At 44.1% G+C, this 19979-nt stretch overlaps 1 protein-coding gene across 4 annotated transcripts in view; it reads right to left on the bottom strand.

Moving 5' to 3' along the window:
- Positions 1–19167, bottom strand: part of LOC116940832 (cytosolic 5'-nucleotidase 3-like) — a 29886-nt gene extending 10719 nt beyond the window's left edge. Inside the window, exons 1-4 of one of the 4 annotated variants that reach the window (XM_032951064.2) lie at positions 19030–19128; positions 9886–9975; positions 4695–4793; positions 308–377 (exon numbers count right to left, since the gene is read on the bottom strand). In XM_032951064.2, the coding sequence (XP_032806955.1) occupies positions 308–377; positions 4695–4793; positions 9886–9975; positions 19030–19062 (292 nt within the window). In that variant the 5' untranslated portion in view covers positions 19063–19128. Of the gene's footprint in view, positions 1–307; positions 378–4694; positions 4794–7293; positions 7375–9885; positions 9976–19024 lie in introns of those variants that run through there. The other 3 variants (XM_032951066.2, XM_032951067.2, XM_032951068.2) reach the window with 3 other exon arrangements.
- Positions 19168–19979: the final 812 nt, after the last annotated feature.

Here is a 19979-nt window from a genome sequence, read left to right as displayed (position 1 = left end):
GCGTACAGCCGTTTTAATCCGGGCAAAAACAATGTTTCCTTTGTCTATTTGTTCGTGTTTCTCCCTGGTGATGGGACTTTGTCGGGTGAACGTTGAGGTTTATAAGGGGCACGGGGTGGCCAATAAGGTGTGAACTGGTCTGTAATAAGGTAGGCAGCACTGATGAGGGGTTGACAGCCATGTGTATGCATACATTTCTTTTACGCCGCACCATAGCCAACCGTGCCAATCGGGAGGTGCTCAAGTTCAACAGCAGCAGCTGAGAAGCATTGATGGGAGCTGTGCTTGTTTACGTGCACCCACTTACTGTGGCACGTCGAGCACCTCTTTCCATTGTTGGAAAACCTCGTCAGTGTCATGTCAAAGTCTGTAATCACCTGTGAATCATAAAAAAACAGGGGTTTAAATGTGTGTGTGTGTGTTGGGACAATCGTGAAAATATGGAATGTTCTGTCATCAGCCACGTGAGGTTAAACGGTGTTCAACCCACAATCGGAAGGGCTGAGAATTCAACTCTGTATACAGTGCTGACCGATCCCCAACTTACCTCCTGGAAAACCAATTTTGTGAGAAGATAAGCGGATGGTGGTCCAAATGAGATGATGGCTACTGCCATTGGAACGTGGAATTTCCACCACTGGTTTACGGCTACCAACGGATGCGAGTGCCCACCATTTGCATACAAACAGGCTTTTACTTGGATATTTTTTGTTATACATCAAATCAAATGATTTAGATGATACGGAAGGCACAAATTGAGTTGCTCAAATGCACCCAGGATCTCAAAATGTCTCATTAATAGCTGGTGCTCAGACAAGTTGGCTCAAAAGCTTACTCATGATCCCACTCGACCATCGAGCTACCTCAGAGCGATGTATAAGGATACAGAAACATGTACATTGCACATATGCTTTAAGCCCAACATTTGGCACGTCAAATCTAAGAAAAACCTTCTCCGGGCCACACATTTTAAAAAGCTATGATTAAAGTCAGTGTGCTGACCTCTGTTGTGATGGTTTGCATTTTCTTTTCTGTGCGGGGGTTTTCTCATTATTTACAGATATGAATTAGTATACGGCCTTCCAAAGATACACAAAGAAGATACACCCCTTCGTCCCATCGTCTCAACTATCAACTCCTCCACCTATAAATTGGCACGTTTTCTTGCTGATATACTGCGACCTTTCACTGGAAAAACCACCTCTGCGGTACTAAATTCTACTCACCTGGTATCGACAATCAAAGGCATTTCCCTGTCCCCAGACGACCTGCTTGTCAGTTTTGATGTGGTGTCCTTGTTCACCAAAGTCCCGGTACCTGACACCATCGCTATCATTGAAGACCTGGTTCATCAAAGACTGCATACTGATGTACCCCCCCTGGTGAGACATTGCTTAATCAACATATACTTCACCTGGAATGGAACTTTCTACAAACAAACTGAGGGCACCCCAATGGGCTCCCCCCTATCTCCGGTTGTAGTCAACGTATTCATGGAAAAATTTGAAACTGACGCCATGCAGACTGCCACTCTACGCCCGACCTTATGGAAGAGGTACGTGGATGACACCTTTGTCATCTGGCCACATGGCCAGCCTGCTCTAGACCAATTCCACGACCACATCAATTCCATACACCCAGCCATCAGATTTACCATGGAGGTCGAAAAAGATGGCAAACTACCCTTTTTGGATGTCTTAATTAAAAGGAGACATGATGGTTCAATGAGCCACTCTGTCTACAGGAAAGCTACCCATACAGATGCTTACTTGAAACCGGATTCCCACCACCATCCATCCCAGAAGAACTTCCTCATCAAGACTCTATACCATAGAGCCCAATGCATTTCCGACCAGGAACACATTACCAGTGAACTCAAGCACGTACACCAGGCTCTCAGGGCTAATGGTTACTCCGACTACACAATCTGCAAAGCCATCACTCCAGTCATGAAGAAGGATCCTCTTGTGGAGCCACTCAAAACCATCACCTTACCCTACATTGCAGGGGTCACTAAAAAGATCTCCAAAATCCTGAATAAACACGAGATCCAGGTCCGATTCAACACAGTACATAAAATCCGTGATCTAGTTCATCTGTAAAAGATGCTGTTCCAGATATACAGTACCCGGGCGTTTACAAATTAAAGTGCCTCTGTGGTAGTAGCTACATTGGAGAAACAAAACGACATATCTCGAACCGCATCCGCGAACATAAAGCAGACTTGAAACACGATAGAACGAACTCCTCTGCCGTGGCAGATCACTGTTATAATTCAGTGGGCTCACATGACATTGACTTCTTCAAGACGGAGGTTCTTTGCAAACCAACCGGCTACCATGAGAGATTCGTTCATGAGGCCATTCACATATACAAGCACAGAGACAATTTCAACCGAGAAGATGGATTCTGGCTTAGTAACCATTGGAAAGATGTTTTAAACCATTTCCATTCTTAATTAATTGTATTTTACGATGACCTTCAGACCGCAGCTCTTTCGCTGGCATTGACTCTTAATACCTCTCACACCACGGTTAATGGTATGGTTTACAACATGGAGTATAACAGCGCCTCGCAGCTGTCTGTCTCCCCCTCCTCTGTTCCGACCATGGATGAACTCGTCCGTCTGAACGGGGCCCGTAGCTATCCGTGTTGCTAAAGTTGAGGGTAAGAATCCACCCATTTTTTCGCCATATAGCATTGTGATATATAACGACTTATTGTTGGTAGCTTAGCTGATTGGAGAATATATAGAGTTTATTGATAACATTGAGGTAATTTATATTTTAGTTTTTTATTGGTTCACTATATAGTATTCATTATATATTGTAGTGTATACCCAGTTACTGTGAATAGCTCAGATGTGTAGGCTTTGACTTCAACATAGCCATTTCTGTGACCAGTCACAAGCTAATCACTCAGTTATTTCAATGCTAAATTCTCCTAGTTATTTCAATGCTAAATTCTCCTGTTTGATTTGTACTAGGTGCCTCTGTGAATGTGTATGCTCTGACTTTAACATAGCTATTTCTGTGACCAGTCACAAGCTAATCACTCAGCTATTTCAATGCTAAATTCTATGCTAATTTCTTTGTCAAGGCGCTTTGTTTCTTCTCACACAGCTTAAAGGTCGCGATCTGAGCATGGCTTTTTCGCTCCAACACTGTCCTCCAGACAGTCTCGTCCCTTCACCTGATGAAGGCCGCTTGTGTTGTGGCCGAAACGTCGTGAGAATTTTGTTGTTTTATTTTTTACCTACGTGACTTTACCGAATAGAACCAAAGAGTATTCTCTAATGCTGTAATCCATACCGATCGTGTATTAAACACAAATTCAGTGCATTGTACATCGATTATAAATTATATTGAGCAATGAAAGTCGTTTTTATTTTATCAATTTATTATTTTATTCTCATTCTACGCGACTTTACCGAAAGAACCAAAGAAGATAGTATCGACCTCTTTAGCCTTGCTCTCTGGAATGCAGCCAGACAGTGTGCCAATGTTCACCCGAGCTAGTGGCTTGCAAAACAACACCACACGCCCCTACATGTCGCTGTCTCTTCTTTACATAACGTGGTTGTATAATGAAGAAACAGAGTGGTCCTTTTGTCTTAAATAACACAACCGAGGAATTTAAATGGCTGCGAACTTCTAGAAGCTGTAAGTACGACGGTACATTAGGAACACTGTCAATGTTTTTTATAACGATTGCTATATTTACTCTTTTTCACCTGGAAAAATGAGCGAACAAGATCAGGGGCACGTGATGATGAAGAGGAACTTCAAGTAGAAAAATGTCTTTTAAAAGCAAAAGAACATCCTCATGACTTCATAAAGACATACAAAAGATCTTAATGGTTGATTGGCCAGCAAGCCATTGCCGCAGAGTTAAAATATGCGCTGAGCAATAGAACCTGGACCCATAGCTGGTTTATGGAAGAATAATCTTGTCTTTCAGAAGCCATTTCTCTGATAGACTTGTAGCACAAGCGTAGTCTTTGGTTCTTTCGGTAAAGTCACGTAGATAGAAATTTAATAGAACACGACGTTTCGATCGCAACCCAAGCAACCACAATCAGGTGAAACAAACACGGCAGTTCTCCTCTACGTGACTTTACCGAAAGAACCAAAGAATATGGATTCCTGCAGTCACGAAAGCTTAAAATCAAGATTGACACAAGCGAAGTGTAAAACACCAAGCAACGAATCACGTCACATGTGACAAAAGAGACAACAGCTCCCTGTAAAGACAGATGGGAGCTTCCTTGTTCACCGTATCCTATCGGGTCGGCTCGTGGTCAAAAGCGGTCAGGTTGTCCAGTTATTCCATCGGGATGAGCAGCCACAATGATGACGATGGGGATGGATGGGTTTATATCCACGGATAGGAGTTCCTCGGCAGTAGTTGCGGAAGGTTTTAAACTAATCAAGTTGTCCGAACGAAAGTGCCGACAACATAATTAACCCAGAAGCGTTGGAAAATTCATCCACGATTATCCATGCATCTTCGCGTGGATATGAGGAACAAAAGCGTGGATGTTTGGATTGATAGTCACAGAAACATGTCAAGTAAAAATGAGGACAACTCTTGTATGGCCACATTGCCAACACGGAATTCAATTTGCCAGAGCATTGATTGAGAGGTGGTACACAACAATTAAAATCGGAGCAGGTCTCTAATCTGGCCATTACCTGTAGCTTTTTGGGGCCACCACTGATGAGGCAATCCACGATCTGTTGCACGCGTGCTGGATCCTTCATGTGGACCTTTTGATCCGCAAAAGCCGGCATCTGCACAAAACAAACACACAACCGTTAGTGGCACCACACCACCAGCCTCCCATGGTCAATGGCGTTATTGTTGTTGCTGTAAGCCCGTGTGCTCTGTGAGCAAAGGTTGATGGATCAATGTGTCACATTGATTTGTAAAACTTCCACTGTACAATATTGTGAGGTGTCTAGCATGCATGCTCAACTTCTTTTGCACCGTGATAATCGGAGGTACGGGAAGTATTCGACAGCACCACACAGAACTGCTTCTTGCGTTTAGTTTGTTGCCCATGCCCCACTCCAGCAATTAGCACGGTTGGCTACGTACAGTGCGAAAGAAGTTCAACATGCATACGTGAACCCATATGTGCAAGCCTCTGGGAGTGTTATCCACTGTTTTCTCAGAGTGCTTTGTGTTTTCTCACACGTGCAAATCACTCCTGTGAGTCAAGCACTCCTACCACAGTACCATCCGGCTTTAGTGCAATACAGAACATATTCAATTACAATACACATTCATTTCCCCTCATAGTTTCAATGTGTAAAGCTGCCTGGCATATCATGCCTGTGGTGTGTCAGGTTGCAGGGCACACTTTAGCTGGGCCATTGTAGTTGCTTAGCTGTGTTTAAATAAAGAAATTAAATAAACAACAAAACAACTTATTGATTGGCAATTGTAAGGCGTTCTTTAAACAAGACATATATTTAATTATAAAGCACAAGACTATACGGGGAATGTGAACACAGAAGGAACATATTTCAGGATGTCATGTTTTTTGGCAGTCGTGTCAGTCCCACAAAGGACCATAGTGTCCTCTGACATTAAAATAGCAGAGATGCATAGATGCAGTACTCTCAACATTCTCAACAAATTACGGTTTAATTCAAATGGATGACAGGTAACTGAGAAACAATGTTTATTCTGCAGGTGAGCTAGTGGAAGTGGCATTCATAACTCATCATGAATTTCCATTATTTAGCTATGGCTAGTTTCATTAAAAATGTGTATGTTGGCGATGATGTGGTCAAACAATGATTGGCAGCCATAAACCAAGAGTGGAATTCTACATTCCTATGGCAGGGCCATTATATAGATAGGACAACCACTCTTCCAACAACCCAGCTGGGTTACAACAATGTAATACAATTGTTGCACCTTGTGAATTAAGATGGGTCTTTATTAAAACCAAAACAATACGACAGTCATGATGAACCCCACGACAGGAATAAGAATCAATAGCCATTATCAATACTGTATGATGGAAAATACGAAGATCACCTATTGGTGGGGGAGCACGACTCAAGCCTGGGACACAGGTCTCCAACCGAGAAATTACAGCTTTCATTACACACGAGGAACTTATGGTAAGCGTAGATACATCATTGCATTTGTGCATCATACTGGAATATGCTTGCAACACTGCGTTTGGCACAAACACATACATTTGTATTAATTATCCGAAGGTATGGGCATAAAGACGCTCAGGTAAAATTAAAATGGGCATGTTGAAATGAGTTCAGGCCTCAAATAATATTATACACGTTCAATAAAGTACAACACTCTCATGGTGCTCATCTCTCATTAACACTGCTGTTGTGCTCATATGCGGGCATGATACTCTTATGCGGCGACGGAAGCTCATTAATGCTAATCTCCCTCCCTAATCCCTCTCCCCCTAATCTCCCCCGTTAACACAACTGACGTGCTTGCGTCCGTGGATGGAATTCCTTTCCAGCTCAGACCCCGCTTGCTTGCCCATCGCCACATCTATAACCTCCTTGTTGTAACAGCTCTCTCGCTGGTTCAGCAGTTCCACTGCTGGATTATATTTTTTACGCCTGAGGACGACCGCTTGTGTTGCGATCGAAACGTCGCGATTTGTTTTATTTTATACCTACGTGACTTTACCGAAAGAACCAAAGAGCATAAAGTACAAACGCATTTTTTTTTTTTTACAAAATCCAAGTTAAGGTGGTGTCCGTATAAAATGAGGGTGGGGGCATTGCCGTTTCTGGTTCACAGGACATTAATCATACAGCATCGGAATAATTATTTATCCTGGAGGAATCCAATGAGCTACAACTCTTTTTCACAGATGTCCAGTAAGGGTGAGTAAGAACATTATACCAACAAAAATACAAAAGCACAATAGGAGTGCAAAGTATAGGAAAGGTAAACAAATCACTTAAATATATACAAATATTTTTTTTATCTTACCAGGTAAAGCCCACTAAAGTATTAACTTAACTTTCACAAGCGACCTGGCCAACAACTGTTGACTTCCCAAAACGTTGCAACTGATGTATTGATCCGAGTGCGACAAAGGACATGGAACCCCAACAGGTTAATCTTAAATGTTTCCAATTACAAACCACGTGCCATAACCGCAGCCCCACTCCGCTAGAACCAAATAACACGACTGTAAACTGCGACAAAAGTTAAAGCGTATATATACTTTTTACATTCAAATTAAACATGTCGTGTGTCATATTATGTGGTTACTACGAAGACTCGACTCACGTTTAAAGGATTGCAGGCACCCCGACTCCAAACCAAGAGGAAGTGTAAGTTAATCGTTACACTGCCTATGCAGCCACTTATATGGGGCAGCAACAGAAAACAGGGCGGAGTTTAATGGGGGAAAAAAAAGAGTACTCAATCGCACATTCCCGTGAGTGATCAGACTCGGGGAAAGGTCGAGAGACTGGGTATGCATTTCTGCGAAACACTGATAATTATTGGAATTACACCAGCTTTGGTGGCTGCTCTGCTTGAATTCTTTTTATCTTATGAATTGATGCTGATCGCACAATTGGGACAAAATATGGAGAGAAAAGACAGCTTTTTTTTTTTGCTTACCAAGATCTGCACACTTACCACCAACAATATATATAAAGAATATGACAGAGTCCTTGGGGCTTTTTTACAAGAGGGTCATTACAAGCGTGGGAGGAAACCAGAGCCCCCGGGGAAACCCACCTAAGGGGGCAACACTCGATCCCCGTATGGATGGAAAACGATGGAAAGTTAGAGAGTGGTTAGTGTTTATTCGAATCTTGTTTGTGTGTGCCAAGTGACCCATAGTCCCTGGAGGTCCTATAACATATTAAGTAGGTCACCCTGCTTTCCGTAAAAATGTACTGGTATAAATCCGTGGACTAAAACACGTCTAAATCGACTGCATTCCCGTTATATTGTAACATAGCACGGTTGTGAATCGCACATTAAATAACGTGAATCCATAATATACGTTTTTGGGTTAGATCGCGTAAATATATAAAAGTGTCGTTAAAACCCGCCACCACCCGACACAGCCACGAGTAAGGGTTGTTACGTAAACAGAACATACCAATTTGTCACGAGTCCAACACACCGGTGTGCTGTACTAGAGAAGAATTGGTATGTAAAAAAAAAGTTTCAGTTTTGTTGCCAGAAAAAAGGGGGAAAACCCTATTCTTATATTTTGGTACTGGCAAAGGTCTAATGATGATGATGGCAAGTTCTGTGTACGTGACAACCCTTACCAGTGGCTGTGTTGGGTGGTGGCGGGTTTTAACGACACATTCATATTTTTACGCGATCTAACCCAAAAACTTCTATTATGGATGATATTGGCCGCGAAAGCCTACGTGTTAAATAGCGTGAAGTAAGGATGTAACAATTCGACAGTGAAAATAGACAGCTACGCTCCTTACACGAGAATATTATTGAGCATGTAGGAGGTTACGTTCAACTGATATGCTGGTCATATACAATTGTTTTTATATCACTACTGATTTAATAGATTCATACCACTACAAATTGTACATGAAGCACAAGGGGGAACATGACTACAAATTTTGAAAATGAATGAAATCGTGGAGTGGATGACTAATTAATTCCTCAAATTTTTCTGTTTTATTCAGCGAGTACAGGAACAATAAGTCCCAGGCTGAGTACAGATACGCAATGTGAATGTCTATATCATCCAACATATTTATATTACAACAAAACAAATCCGGGCATGCAGAGGACAATAAATATACAGCTATGGGTGAAATTGAAGGTCAATGGGCTCAGACGTTTCGATTGCAACACAAGCGGTCGTCATCAGGCAAAGGAGTCAGCCTCTAAAGGCTAACTGTTTATAAAGGTCTGGGGACGGGCGAAGTAGCCCAAGTGTATCAACAGCACCAGGAGCATGGGCGGTGCACGCAGTGCCAATGCAGCAGAATGCCAATGCAGCAGCAAAAATCCCTGCACCACGCTCCACACACACTGCTGACGGTGAAGGTTGATCGACAAGAAAAGAGCCTTGCCTTCTCATGCTAATATGTCCCATTGTCTCTCAGCCTTGCCTTCTCTGCCTATTTAAGGCGACTTCACTGTGTGCTTGTACCTGTGCTGGTCCGCTCTACTTGAATGTCTATGTGTGTGTGCCATCTGTATCTTAAATTTCATACTTAACTTGCAATTTAGCAATCTTTGAAATAGCGTAATCAACCAGGCTATGCGTTAATTGTGTTTTGACCGACCGTCTGTGTTGCTTTATATGGTTTCCAAATTCTGCTAAACCCTGTCTGTTTGGTATGCTTCTCTCTCTGTGTCCCCTGTTGTGTCTGTGTTAGTTCCCCCTACTTGGGTGTCTGTGTATACATCTGGGGTTATATGTTTCCCCTCTCTCGTAAATTTAGCTCTTCTGTACCTGATGATGGCTGCTTGTGTTGCAACCGAAACGTCGTACGCTATTATGTTATTTTATCATGTCTTATTTATACGTGACTTTACCGAAAGATCCAAAGATTAAGAAAGCACAAGTCAAAGTGGTTGATGCCGAGTCTGTAACCTTCCTCTCGGTTGAAATTGTCTCTGTGTCTGTATATATGGATGGCTTCATGAACGAGTTTTGTTGATAGCCAGTCGGCTTGCAAAGTACCATCGTCTTAAAGAAATCAATTTCGTGTGAGCCAGCCGCATTAAAATAATGATCAGCCACGGCAGAAGTATTGGTCATACCGTGTTTCAAATCTGCCTTATGTTCACGAACACGGTCTGAGACATGTCGCTTTGTTTCCCCAATGTAACCGAGGGGGAAGAGACTCCCAAAAGGATGACCACTTATATTTGATTGACCTTGAAGGAAGGTGGGTTAAGGCAATCCTTGACCAGAGTTTGAACTAACGACCATCTGATTGTAGGTTGAACGCTCTGCCACAACACCACCTGATTAAATACAAAAACACAAGAGGGCAAACAGTTTTAGAAGCAAACATAGCAGCTCCGCTTGAACAATGTCCACACATGCAATACACCGCCTGGATTTAGCTTATACACAAATGCTTTGATTCACATTTACTCAGTGCCAAGTACACAAGACCTCCAGACACTTAAGCCATCATTATTCTAGCCAACAGCGAGTTAGGGCAACCCAACTGGGAACGGCCAGGTGCACGGCTGCAGGCGCTATGAATATTTAATTTGCTCTGCCCGTTTTGTATCTTCCTGCACGCTATTTCTCACAATTACTTTGCACAGCAGCAGCAACAAGAACACAGGGACCAGCATTCACGGCACTCATGAAGCTGTCATCCATAACTAGCGCATCCCGCTCGAAGGTAGAGTTCTGGCTGGTTTCTGAACTTGTCCCGCTTCCAATGGGTCCAAAAGTGACACGAAAGCAATTATTATTTTAGGGATCTAGTTTCAGTATGGATTGGGATGGCTTTTGCAACTCTTCTGAAGCTCCAAAACCAACTGGCTCCTATTGTGTATTTTCAACACTCAAAGCCAGCATGTCCTGCAGGCATGAGGGAGGGGGAAGGGGGGACGTCAGCACGCACACGAATTAGCTGAAGGTTGTGTAATGCGGGTCCTTGAACGCCTGGTTGCCTTGCAGTTGAACCACCATTTGTCCTGATTTTTTTGGATCCATTTCAGTCAGAGTTCAGGGCTGGACACGCCCATTGAGACAGCTCTGGTTAAAGTGGTGAACGACCTTTTGATCGCTCCTGACTCTGGCTCACACAGTATTCTTGCTTTGCTGGATCTGAGTTCAGCCTTTGACACCATCGATCATGACATCTTGACTATTCGCTTGGAAAGCATCATGGCGCTTTTAGGAACTGTTCTCCGTTGGTTCAGATCTTATTTAGTTAATTGGGAACAGTTTGTATCCATGGGAGATATTAAATCTGCTCCCAGCCATGTTTCATTTGGGGTTCCTCAGGGTTCAGTTCTTGGCCCTCTTCTCTTTGGATTCATATGGTCCCACTGGGTCATTTGCTCTGGAAAATTGTTTAAATTCTAGATTTAAAAATTTGTTTTACTTGCATACTGAGTCCGATATCCCTTTTTCTGCCTCCATGCTTACTTTGGCGGTGGCTTCCATCAAAAGTTGGTTGCAACAAAACTCTCTCTAATTGAATGGTGATACTCATTGGGTCACCGCACCAACTTAATAAATAATCTGCACCCTTCAACATTACGAGACGGTTATGTAATCAGTTTGGCACAGGAAGCCACAAATCCAGGGGGCATCTGATCCCACATTATCCTTTAAGGCATATATAAAAAAGATCAGACTTAATTTTTCCATCTTCAGAATATCTCCCGTATCTGATCGCTTCTCTCTGCCTCAGATGCAGAAAAGCTGGTCCATGCCTTCATCTCATCTCGCATAGACTATGGTAATTTCTCAGTCTCTGGCGTGGCTAAGAAGGTGCTGATCAATTTGGAGCATGTTTAAAATGCGGCTGCTCGGGTGTTCACTAGAACACCTTCTTCACATCATATTACGCCCGTTTTGGCCTCCCTACATTGGCTTCCAGTTTCACATAGAATACAGTTTAAAATCATATTGCTAACTTACAAAGCAGTGACCCATCTTGCCTCAGCCGACACCATTGCCATGCTGCACCCATGTCTCCTTAAGGTCCCTAATATCTGGGGATTCTCAGGTCGAGATTTCGGTCTATGAGTGACCGAGCTTTCCCCCGTGTAGCCCCCAGGCTATGGAATGCTCTTCCACGAGATATCAGAGGGATCTCCGAGTCTGTGGACATTTAAAAAATGGGACTTAAAACCTATTTTTACGCTTCCGCTTATTATACTTTTTTGTTCATTTAGTAAATTATCCTTCAAATGTATTTATATACGTTTTATGCTGAGTGTCTGTTACTACTGTCCTGTACATCGCTTTGAGATCCTTGATGAAAAGCGCTATAGAAATGGGACTATTACCAGGTAGGTGTGCGTGGTGACGTCATCACGCACGTGTGCCAGCCAGCTAGGAAGCCAGCCAGCAAAACGTATTTTTTTTCCAATGGAGAACTGTATGATAAATCCATGCCAATGACAAGTTTGAATGGACTACTCTGGAAATTATGGCGACAAAAATGCCAATTCACCTCTGGCACAATTGACTGTCAACTAGGACAAGATCTCCAAACACTGCGAGTAAACTCCAACTTAGGTGGGGTGAGATATTTCAAAATCCCATACAGATGGATCGACAAGTCTACTGTACACGTTGTATCGTTGTTTACTGGCCACAGTCGTCCTGTCTCATGCATGCAATAATTTGCTGCTTTAGAGAACCTCGTCGGATCTCAATGTTGGTGAAAGTGACTTAAAATTCACAATGGTGTCTCCATGCTTAATCCTGAATCAATGAATGGTTAACACTCCACAATCCCTAAGCAGCAGCAACCAGTCAAATCATGGGAACATTACATGATGAGAGGCTGAGTCGACCCCAACCAACATGATAATGAATGAGCATCTGATTAATTGTCAAGACACTGCCACAGTGCCTCAATGCGTCATCATACATGGTCTTTACACAAATGTTTTATTATGTAAAACATACAAATAAAAATACTGCAACAAGACCGTAGTTTGAATGGGCCCGAATACATGTCAAAGACGTTTCAAAGGATCTGACAAAGGCTGCAGTTGCACCCAAAATAAATAAATTTCAAGTGAATTATGTAACGAACTCGATGTAATAAACAGAGGTACAGTATAACATGGATTGCATAACAAGCAGAACCCACGTGGAATGCATTTGTGCAGTTATCACTGAGAAACGACGACAAACTCAAAGCTCTGTGACAACTCTCAGTTTCCTTTTGGCAAAGCAAAGTTGTATGGTTTAACACTAGGCTTTCGTGACCAATATCATCCATAATCGTCTGAAGGAACGAAACAGGAGGATTTCTCCACAAATCTGGCTGTCGCCTGATGAGGCGATTGTAAATGTTGTGGCTTTGCTCTCCAACCAACCGGTGTGCTTTACTCGTCACGAATTGGCACGTTCTAACACGTAGGCTTTCGCGACAAATATTATTCGTAATAAAGGTTTTTGGGTTAGATCGCGTTATTTATAAATGTGTTGCAACCCTCCACCACCCGACACGGCCAATCAGGAAAAAATGTGTCACGTTGACAAAAGATAAATATTATGGATTAAAGTTGCATTATTTGTCACGCCCGATCACAAGGGTTACACTTGTGCGAAATAACACGATGTCACAAGATGGCCCTAGTTTACCAGAACAAACGTAACAGTTGCAAATGCATCTTAACGGTTTATAACAAAGACACATGAGTCGTTTACAGCTTCCTTTTAGTGGCAGGTTGTTCAAATACATCGTAACCTAGGAACGGCATGTATCCCCTGCAATTATACAGATAGGGGCATCAATTTACTACTGCTGCTTGTTTTAGCTGAAATTATCTTGTGTGTGTCGTTTAATCGCAATGCAACATTGGCAGAATAAGGATGTTGAATATTTCTCCAGCTTGAGCAATGTAATGTTAAGCGTAGATGCCATTTTACTTAAATAGGGTTTTTTCCCTCTCACAAAGTCCTGAAGTCAACAACTTATAACAAAGATCCTCGATTTTAGCTTCTACAACTACAAAGGTCACCATGTTAAAAATACGATAGTTGGAGAGACTAGACGTGATAATTAACAAACTAATTTTTTTATTACGCTCATGATGTGTGCATTGAATTGTACATGTCATAAGTGACTATTAAAGATGTACTCAAATTGTACATTAATTCTACATGATGGCAAATGGAATTAAAGTGGCTAGATAAACGAGAAACAATACAAACTAGCCAGTAAAAACGAGACAAAACGTTAATAGATGTCTAAATTGGTTCATAACTTTCAATTGCCGAATTGTGACATTTCATTGAGTTTTGCAACTTCATATTCATTAAGAAAGTGTGCTTAGAGATCTCATTTTCATTTATTTGCAGGCAATTTTTCAAGCGTTGAAATCTGGCCGACTAGGTTCGAGCGTTTCAATCACAATCAAAAGGTTGTTATGTCATATCCCAGTTAGAGGTCAACTGCGCCTTGGGCTATTAAAATATGAATTGGAAATCTAGTACTTAAGTAATCGGATATCCCAACTCTACGATACAAAGCCAAACTCTGGGATGCCCCAATCCGCGTTTAAACTGGATTTGCAAGTGCTCTGTAAATTAAATGCTGCTACAGCACAATGATGGTTTTTGGGTGGTGTGGTCAGCAGAACATCCAGCCATCTTTATCTCCTTAGCAATCATAATAATAGATATACTGTACCAGCCACTGATCTCTGGCCAAGTCAATGTTGGAGAAGAGTCATGGAGAGGATCGGATGAGTCTCTTCTCGTGTGCAAACTTGGGAATCGAAAACACGTGTTCTGGGATTGCAGTGGAGTCCTAACCAACGCTCGCAAACTGCCTCTCATAAGACAACACTATTCATAAAAACACGTATACTGTACATGCAAATAAATGCCAATTACATGACATGTATCGTATTCTCCAGATTATAAGCTCCGAAAATTAGGATGCACCTTAAACTTTTACTTTAAAAGACAGAGGGGGTGGAATGTTTTTTTTATCAATCCAGAGAATACAGTACAGCAATTCAACCAACCATGCTGTAACAAACAAGTGAAGGCCATGACTGAAATCGGTAAACAAAATGTTGTAATCAGAGCTTTTTTCTCTCTCGCTCTCTGCTACGTTAACGGGGTCTTCTCATTGCAAACCCTGAAACGTGCTCCCAAGTAAAGCGTCGTAGCCAATGTTACTAAAAAAAGGACAGAGAGAAATGTTTGCAATAACACGAGTAAATGCATGGCCTGCATATGCATAATGTATAGCATTTAGTCTATGTTCAAAGGGGCCGTCCATAAATGACGTCACGCACCGGGGGGGGGGGGTCAGACATTTGTGACGATGTGTGACGAGGGGGGGGGGGGTTTGAAAAATGTGACGTCACATCAAAATGTGCAACTTTAAATATAGACAACGCGTTCTACTTAAACACATTCCTGCGGAAGGAGCTGGTAGGAACGTTGGGTTGCTCGGTCAATGGCCAGGGTCAACGGCGGCGTGTTGTATTCCGCAAATATGCCCGACTGTGAGGGTGGGCACAAGGCGGTGTGAGTAGGTTAAACGTTGAGTTTTATAAGGGCACCACGGGGTGACCAGCCCCTCCCCACCCAGCCCCACCCCTCCCACCCCCCATCCAGCCCCACCCTCCCCACCCAGCCCCACCCAGCCCCACCCTCCCCACCCAGCCCCACCCAGCCCCACCCAGCCCCACCCAGCCCCACCCAGCCCCACCCTCCCCACCCAGCCCCACCCTCCCCACCCAGCCCCACCCTCCCCACCCAGCCCCACCCTCCCCACTCAGCCCCACCCTCCCCACCCAGCCCCTCCTCCCCACCCAGCCCCACCCTCCCCACCCAGCCCCACCCTCCCCACCCAGCCCCTCCTCCCCACCCAGCCCCTCCTCCCCACCCTGCCCCTCCTCCCCACCCAGCCCCACCCTCCCCACCCAGCCCCTCCTCCCCACCCAGCCCCTCCCCACCCTGCCCCTCCTCCCCACCCAGCCCCACCCTCCCAATCCACCCCCACCCTCCCAATCCACCCCCACCCTCTCCACCCAGCCCCACCCCTCCCATTTTTGGATGCACGACGGACACAATAATCCCATGGGTTGGTGTAACCAGGAGGTTCCTATCAGTATTAAAGACTTTTTTTTTATAAATGTTTTCTCCTACAACATCAGAGTGCAGCAGTACATTAAATACGTGCTACAATGACAATACAATAGTTTAAAGCGATTTGAAGCATTTTTTATATATTTGGGGGGGGGGGGGAGCAGAGCTTTGTGATGTCATATTTGAGGGGGGGGTCTGACTTTTTGTGACGCCGTGTGACGATGGGGGGGGGGTGGGTAAAAAATCGTCCAAAATCGCGTGACGTCATTTATGGACGGCCCCAAATCGAAATATATATCGAGTACTTTGGTCTGCACAAGTGAAGGGAGTTTCCTAGATAGGAGTGGTCCGAGATTTGTTTTACAAACCAGACCTATGAACTAGGCACACGTACACATTATGTACCATTTAAGCTAGGCCGAAAGTGTTACGTAACCAAATAAGGAATCCTTCATGGCAACAACAATCATGCAGCATAGAGTATACGGTACAGTAACGGGAAAAACTGCAATGCTGTCGGCTAGCTACAGAACAGCCTGCTCTTTAAGCACCAGCGTTCAGAACTTAATGCGATATTATTAAGTAACATCTTCTTTGGTTCTTTCGGTAAAGTCACGTAGAATGAGAATACAATAATAAATAAAATAACACAATAAAATTCTCACGACGTTTCGGCCACAACACAAGTGGCCTTCTTCAGGTGAAAGGAACAGACCTGTCAGGACGACAGAGCTTCAGTGAACGTTGTTAAGATTCGTAGCGTCTTTAAAGCTGGTTTAGAGAAGTGAGCCACCTTGACAAAGGGGTTTACATATCAAACAGGAGAATTTTAGCATTGAAATAGCCGAGTGATTAGCTTGTGACTGGTCATAGAAATAGCTATGTTAAAGTCAAAGCTTACACATCCACAGAGGCACCTACTATAAATCAATCTGTGGATGTGTAAGCTTTGACTTTAACATAGCTATTTCTATGACCAGTCACGAGCTAATCACTCAGCTATTTCAATGCTAAAATTATCCTGTTTGATATGTAAACCCCTTTGTCAAGGTGGCTCACTTCTCTAAACCAGCTTAAAAGACGCTACGAATCTTAACAACGTTCATTGAAGCTCTGTCGTCCCGACAGGTCTGTTCCTTTCACCTGAAGAAGGCCACTTGTGTTGTGGCCGAAACGTCGTGAGAATTTTATTGTGTTATTTTATTTATTATTTTATTCTCATTCTACGTTAATTTACCGAAAGAACCAAAGAAGATGAATCCTTGCAGTCACGAAAGCTTTAAATCGAAAATTAAGTAACATTTCATTTGCACATTTTCAGAATCGCTAACTTGCGTGCCAAGAATGTGAAAGACTCGTCATTTCACCATCAAGGAGGAGGGGGGGGGGTGTCCTTCAGTAGCGCCACCATACCACACCATATCTAACTGTTAACAGCTTCATCATTATTATATCCACACACACATATCATCATCATCAACGCAACTGTAACACACACAACTGAACACAAGTGTAACGTGACCAACTGTGTTAGCGACCGCGTAGGTTGTCACCAATTGTGCCGGATAAACGCTCCGGATGTGTTTCGGGTTGCACCGCTTGTTAACGGCTCGCCGTGTCCGACGTTTCGCTCCGCTCCACGTGGCGGGAGCTTCAGCTCCTCGACACATTTGTGCTATTAACGACTTGGCGCTTACCGGGTTCATCATTGCTGCGAATACAATGACTACTCGGTTAGCTCGACCAGCTGTTGGATAGTCGATCGTGTGCGCTAATCGGTGAAGCGCTGTAATTGGCACGTTAAATGACACTTGTTTCATTATACAAATCGAGTCTCGACCTTGTTGGTGCTCGTCAGTGAAGTCCTAAATGGCAAGTGCTCAATATGCAAACCAGCTTCACGATGACCGACCGACCACGAGCGGATCATATCCCCGTTGCACATGTCCACTTTGTGAACTATTAATACGATTCGCCCCAATTGGTTGTCATCAGTTACGTGTCGTTTCCAAGGGGAAGGGTACACTATACAAACATAGCTTAATCGATATTTATAGCTGCCAACCCGTATTCTTGTACAGGGAAATTGGGGTTTCAGGTCCATACGGCGTACAGCCGTTTCATTACCAGACATTTGCTTCGGTGTTGTCGTCTGTTTGTGTTTCTCCCTTGCGATGGGACTTTGTAGGATGAACTTTGAGATTTGTGAGGGCACGGGGTGACCAATAAGGTCTGAATTGTTCTGTAATAAGGTAGGGCACTGATAAGGGGTTGACAGGTTGGTAATATTGGTGGTTACCAGTTAAGTAAAATCATTCTCATTCTACGCGACTTTACCGAAAGAACCAAAGAAGAAGTAGAATCCTATTAGTCATGCCAAACCAGCTTCGCCGCTATCAGTAATCATCAGTGCCATCCTCACACCCCCGCCAAGCGTGTACATCACAAGCCACCTTTATTTTAGCCTTGCTGGCGATCATGGGCGCGATTGCACAAGCGGGTGAACTATACAAGCCAGCCACAACCATTACTTGTGACCACCATCCATGAGTCAGTCTAACAACCACGATCCGGCTTCACCCACAACTGTAACCACCAGCGCTACACGGCGTGACAACAAAGTCTTTGTTAAATAAACACAGTCCATGTGCTTCGCCAGAAATAAAAGTCACTGGTAACCGTCAGCGTTGCTTGGCAAGCGCGTGTGTTGTAATCCACAAAGCGGCTTCGCCCGTGCTGGCAATCATCAGCGAGCCTCGGAGGTTACGTGGCGGTCAAATTCGCTGCCGCCAGGAGGGAATTGTTAATAAAACACACACACAGACGACGAGCTGCAGGTGCTCGCTGAACAACAACAACAACGACGCAAAGACAAAGATCCCCCGTGTAGCCTGCTTGTTGTTGTGGGGGCAAGTGCTGTTAGCGAGTAGCACCTAATGAAGGCCGGCACCGTGGCACACGAGGGGGGGGGGGGGGGGGTGGACACCACCACCACGCGCGGCCGCCTTTGTCTCCCCAGCAGGGGTGTTTACACACACCACAGCACGAGGTACCGCCTCTGACGAGCCGTCACCGACGGTTTAGGACTTTAGGGGTGTCCGTCAGCGGGGAATCGAACTCGGATCGCCGGGCCGAGGTTCGCAACGCAGCGCGCTCCCCACGCACCCACAACAACAACAAGGGCAGCGAATGATGCGCACGGGCTCGAGTGAGAACCCCGACCCGCTGCGACAAGAGCGGAAACGCCACGCGGACCTCACCATCGCCGGCCACGGCGTCTTCGGCGTCTTCATCGCCGCCACCTCCAACACCGCCGCAACCCTGAGGCGTCGGCGACTGTTGACTTTATAACGGCAGCCTCCGAGCGCTGCGATTGGTCCATTTGCATCACGTGCGGATAATTCACCAATCAGACGCTATGTTTACGTCGCGTTAAAAACTGCCCCCTTCCACCCCACCCCCATCCTTATGAACTTGGCGCCCCCCCCCACTCCCCTTTCCCCCCGCGTCTTCCACGCCCCGCCCAGACCATCTATAGCCACGCCCACCTCGATCGGGTCCCCGCCCACTTTTCACGTAATCCCCGCCCGCATTTTATATATATTAATTATCCATAATAGAGTTTTTATTACACGCTTTATTTTAACTCTGTTGTTATTGTCGTTGTTGTATCCTCAAATCTTGTAACTCAATTTTAACCCACTTCCCAATGTGGTATCGACTGCAAACTTGGTATACTGATGTCATACTGATGACGATACTATATTCTATCATAAATATATATTTTTAAACATTAATTTGTATATGTTATGTTTCGGCTTGGCTCTAATTGTCCACGCTCAACTGACGTTGGCTGTAATTGGCCACGGCCCCTTACGTTGTGGCAAGCTTCGGGTCCACTTCCTAGAGTCGTGTAGTTCTGTCATTACTACTAGTAGTACATTTCATTAAAGCGTGCTTTTAAAAAAAAGTTGTTTATAATATTACTTATTTGGGTTAGATCGCGTAAATATATAAATGTGTCGTTAAAACCCGCCGCCACCACCCGACACAGCCAACTAGTAAGGGTTGTCACGTAAACAGAACGTGGCCAGTTTGTCACTAGTACAGCACTAAGAGGAGTTGTACACCCCTAGCTGCCACTGCTATTCAGTGACCTAAAATATGGCTCTAGGGTTTGGTGTTACATGTTATTTATGTAGTTTATTGT

This window comes from Petromyzon marinus, chromosome 10 (genome assembly GCF_048934315.1).
Source record: "Petromyzon marinus isolate PM22_M1 ecotype Great Lakes invasive population chromosome 10, UKy_Petmar_22M1.pri1.0, whole genome shotgun sequence".
NCBI classification, from domain to species: domain Eukaryota; kingdom Metazoa; phylum Chordata; class Hyperoartia; order Petromyzontiformes; family Petromyzontidae; genus Petromyzon; species Petromyzon marinus.
Note: the sequence above shows the minus strand (reverse complement) of the source record. Positions and strands in the feature narration are given on the sequence as shown.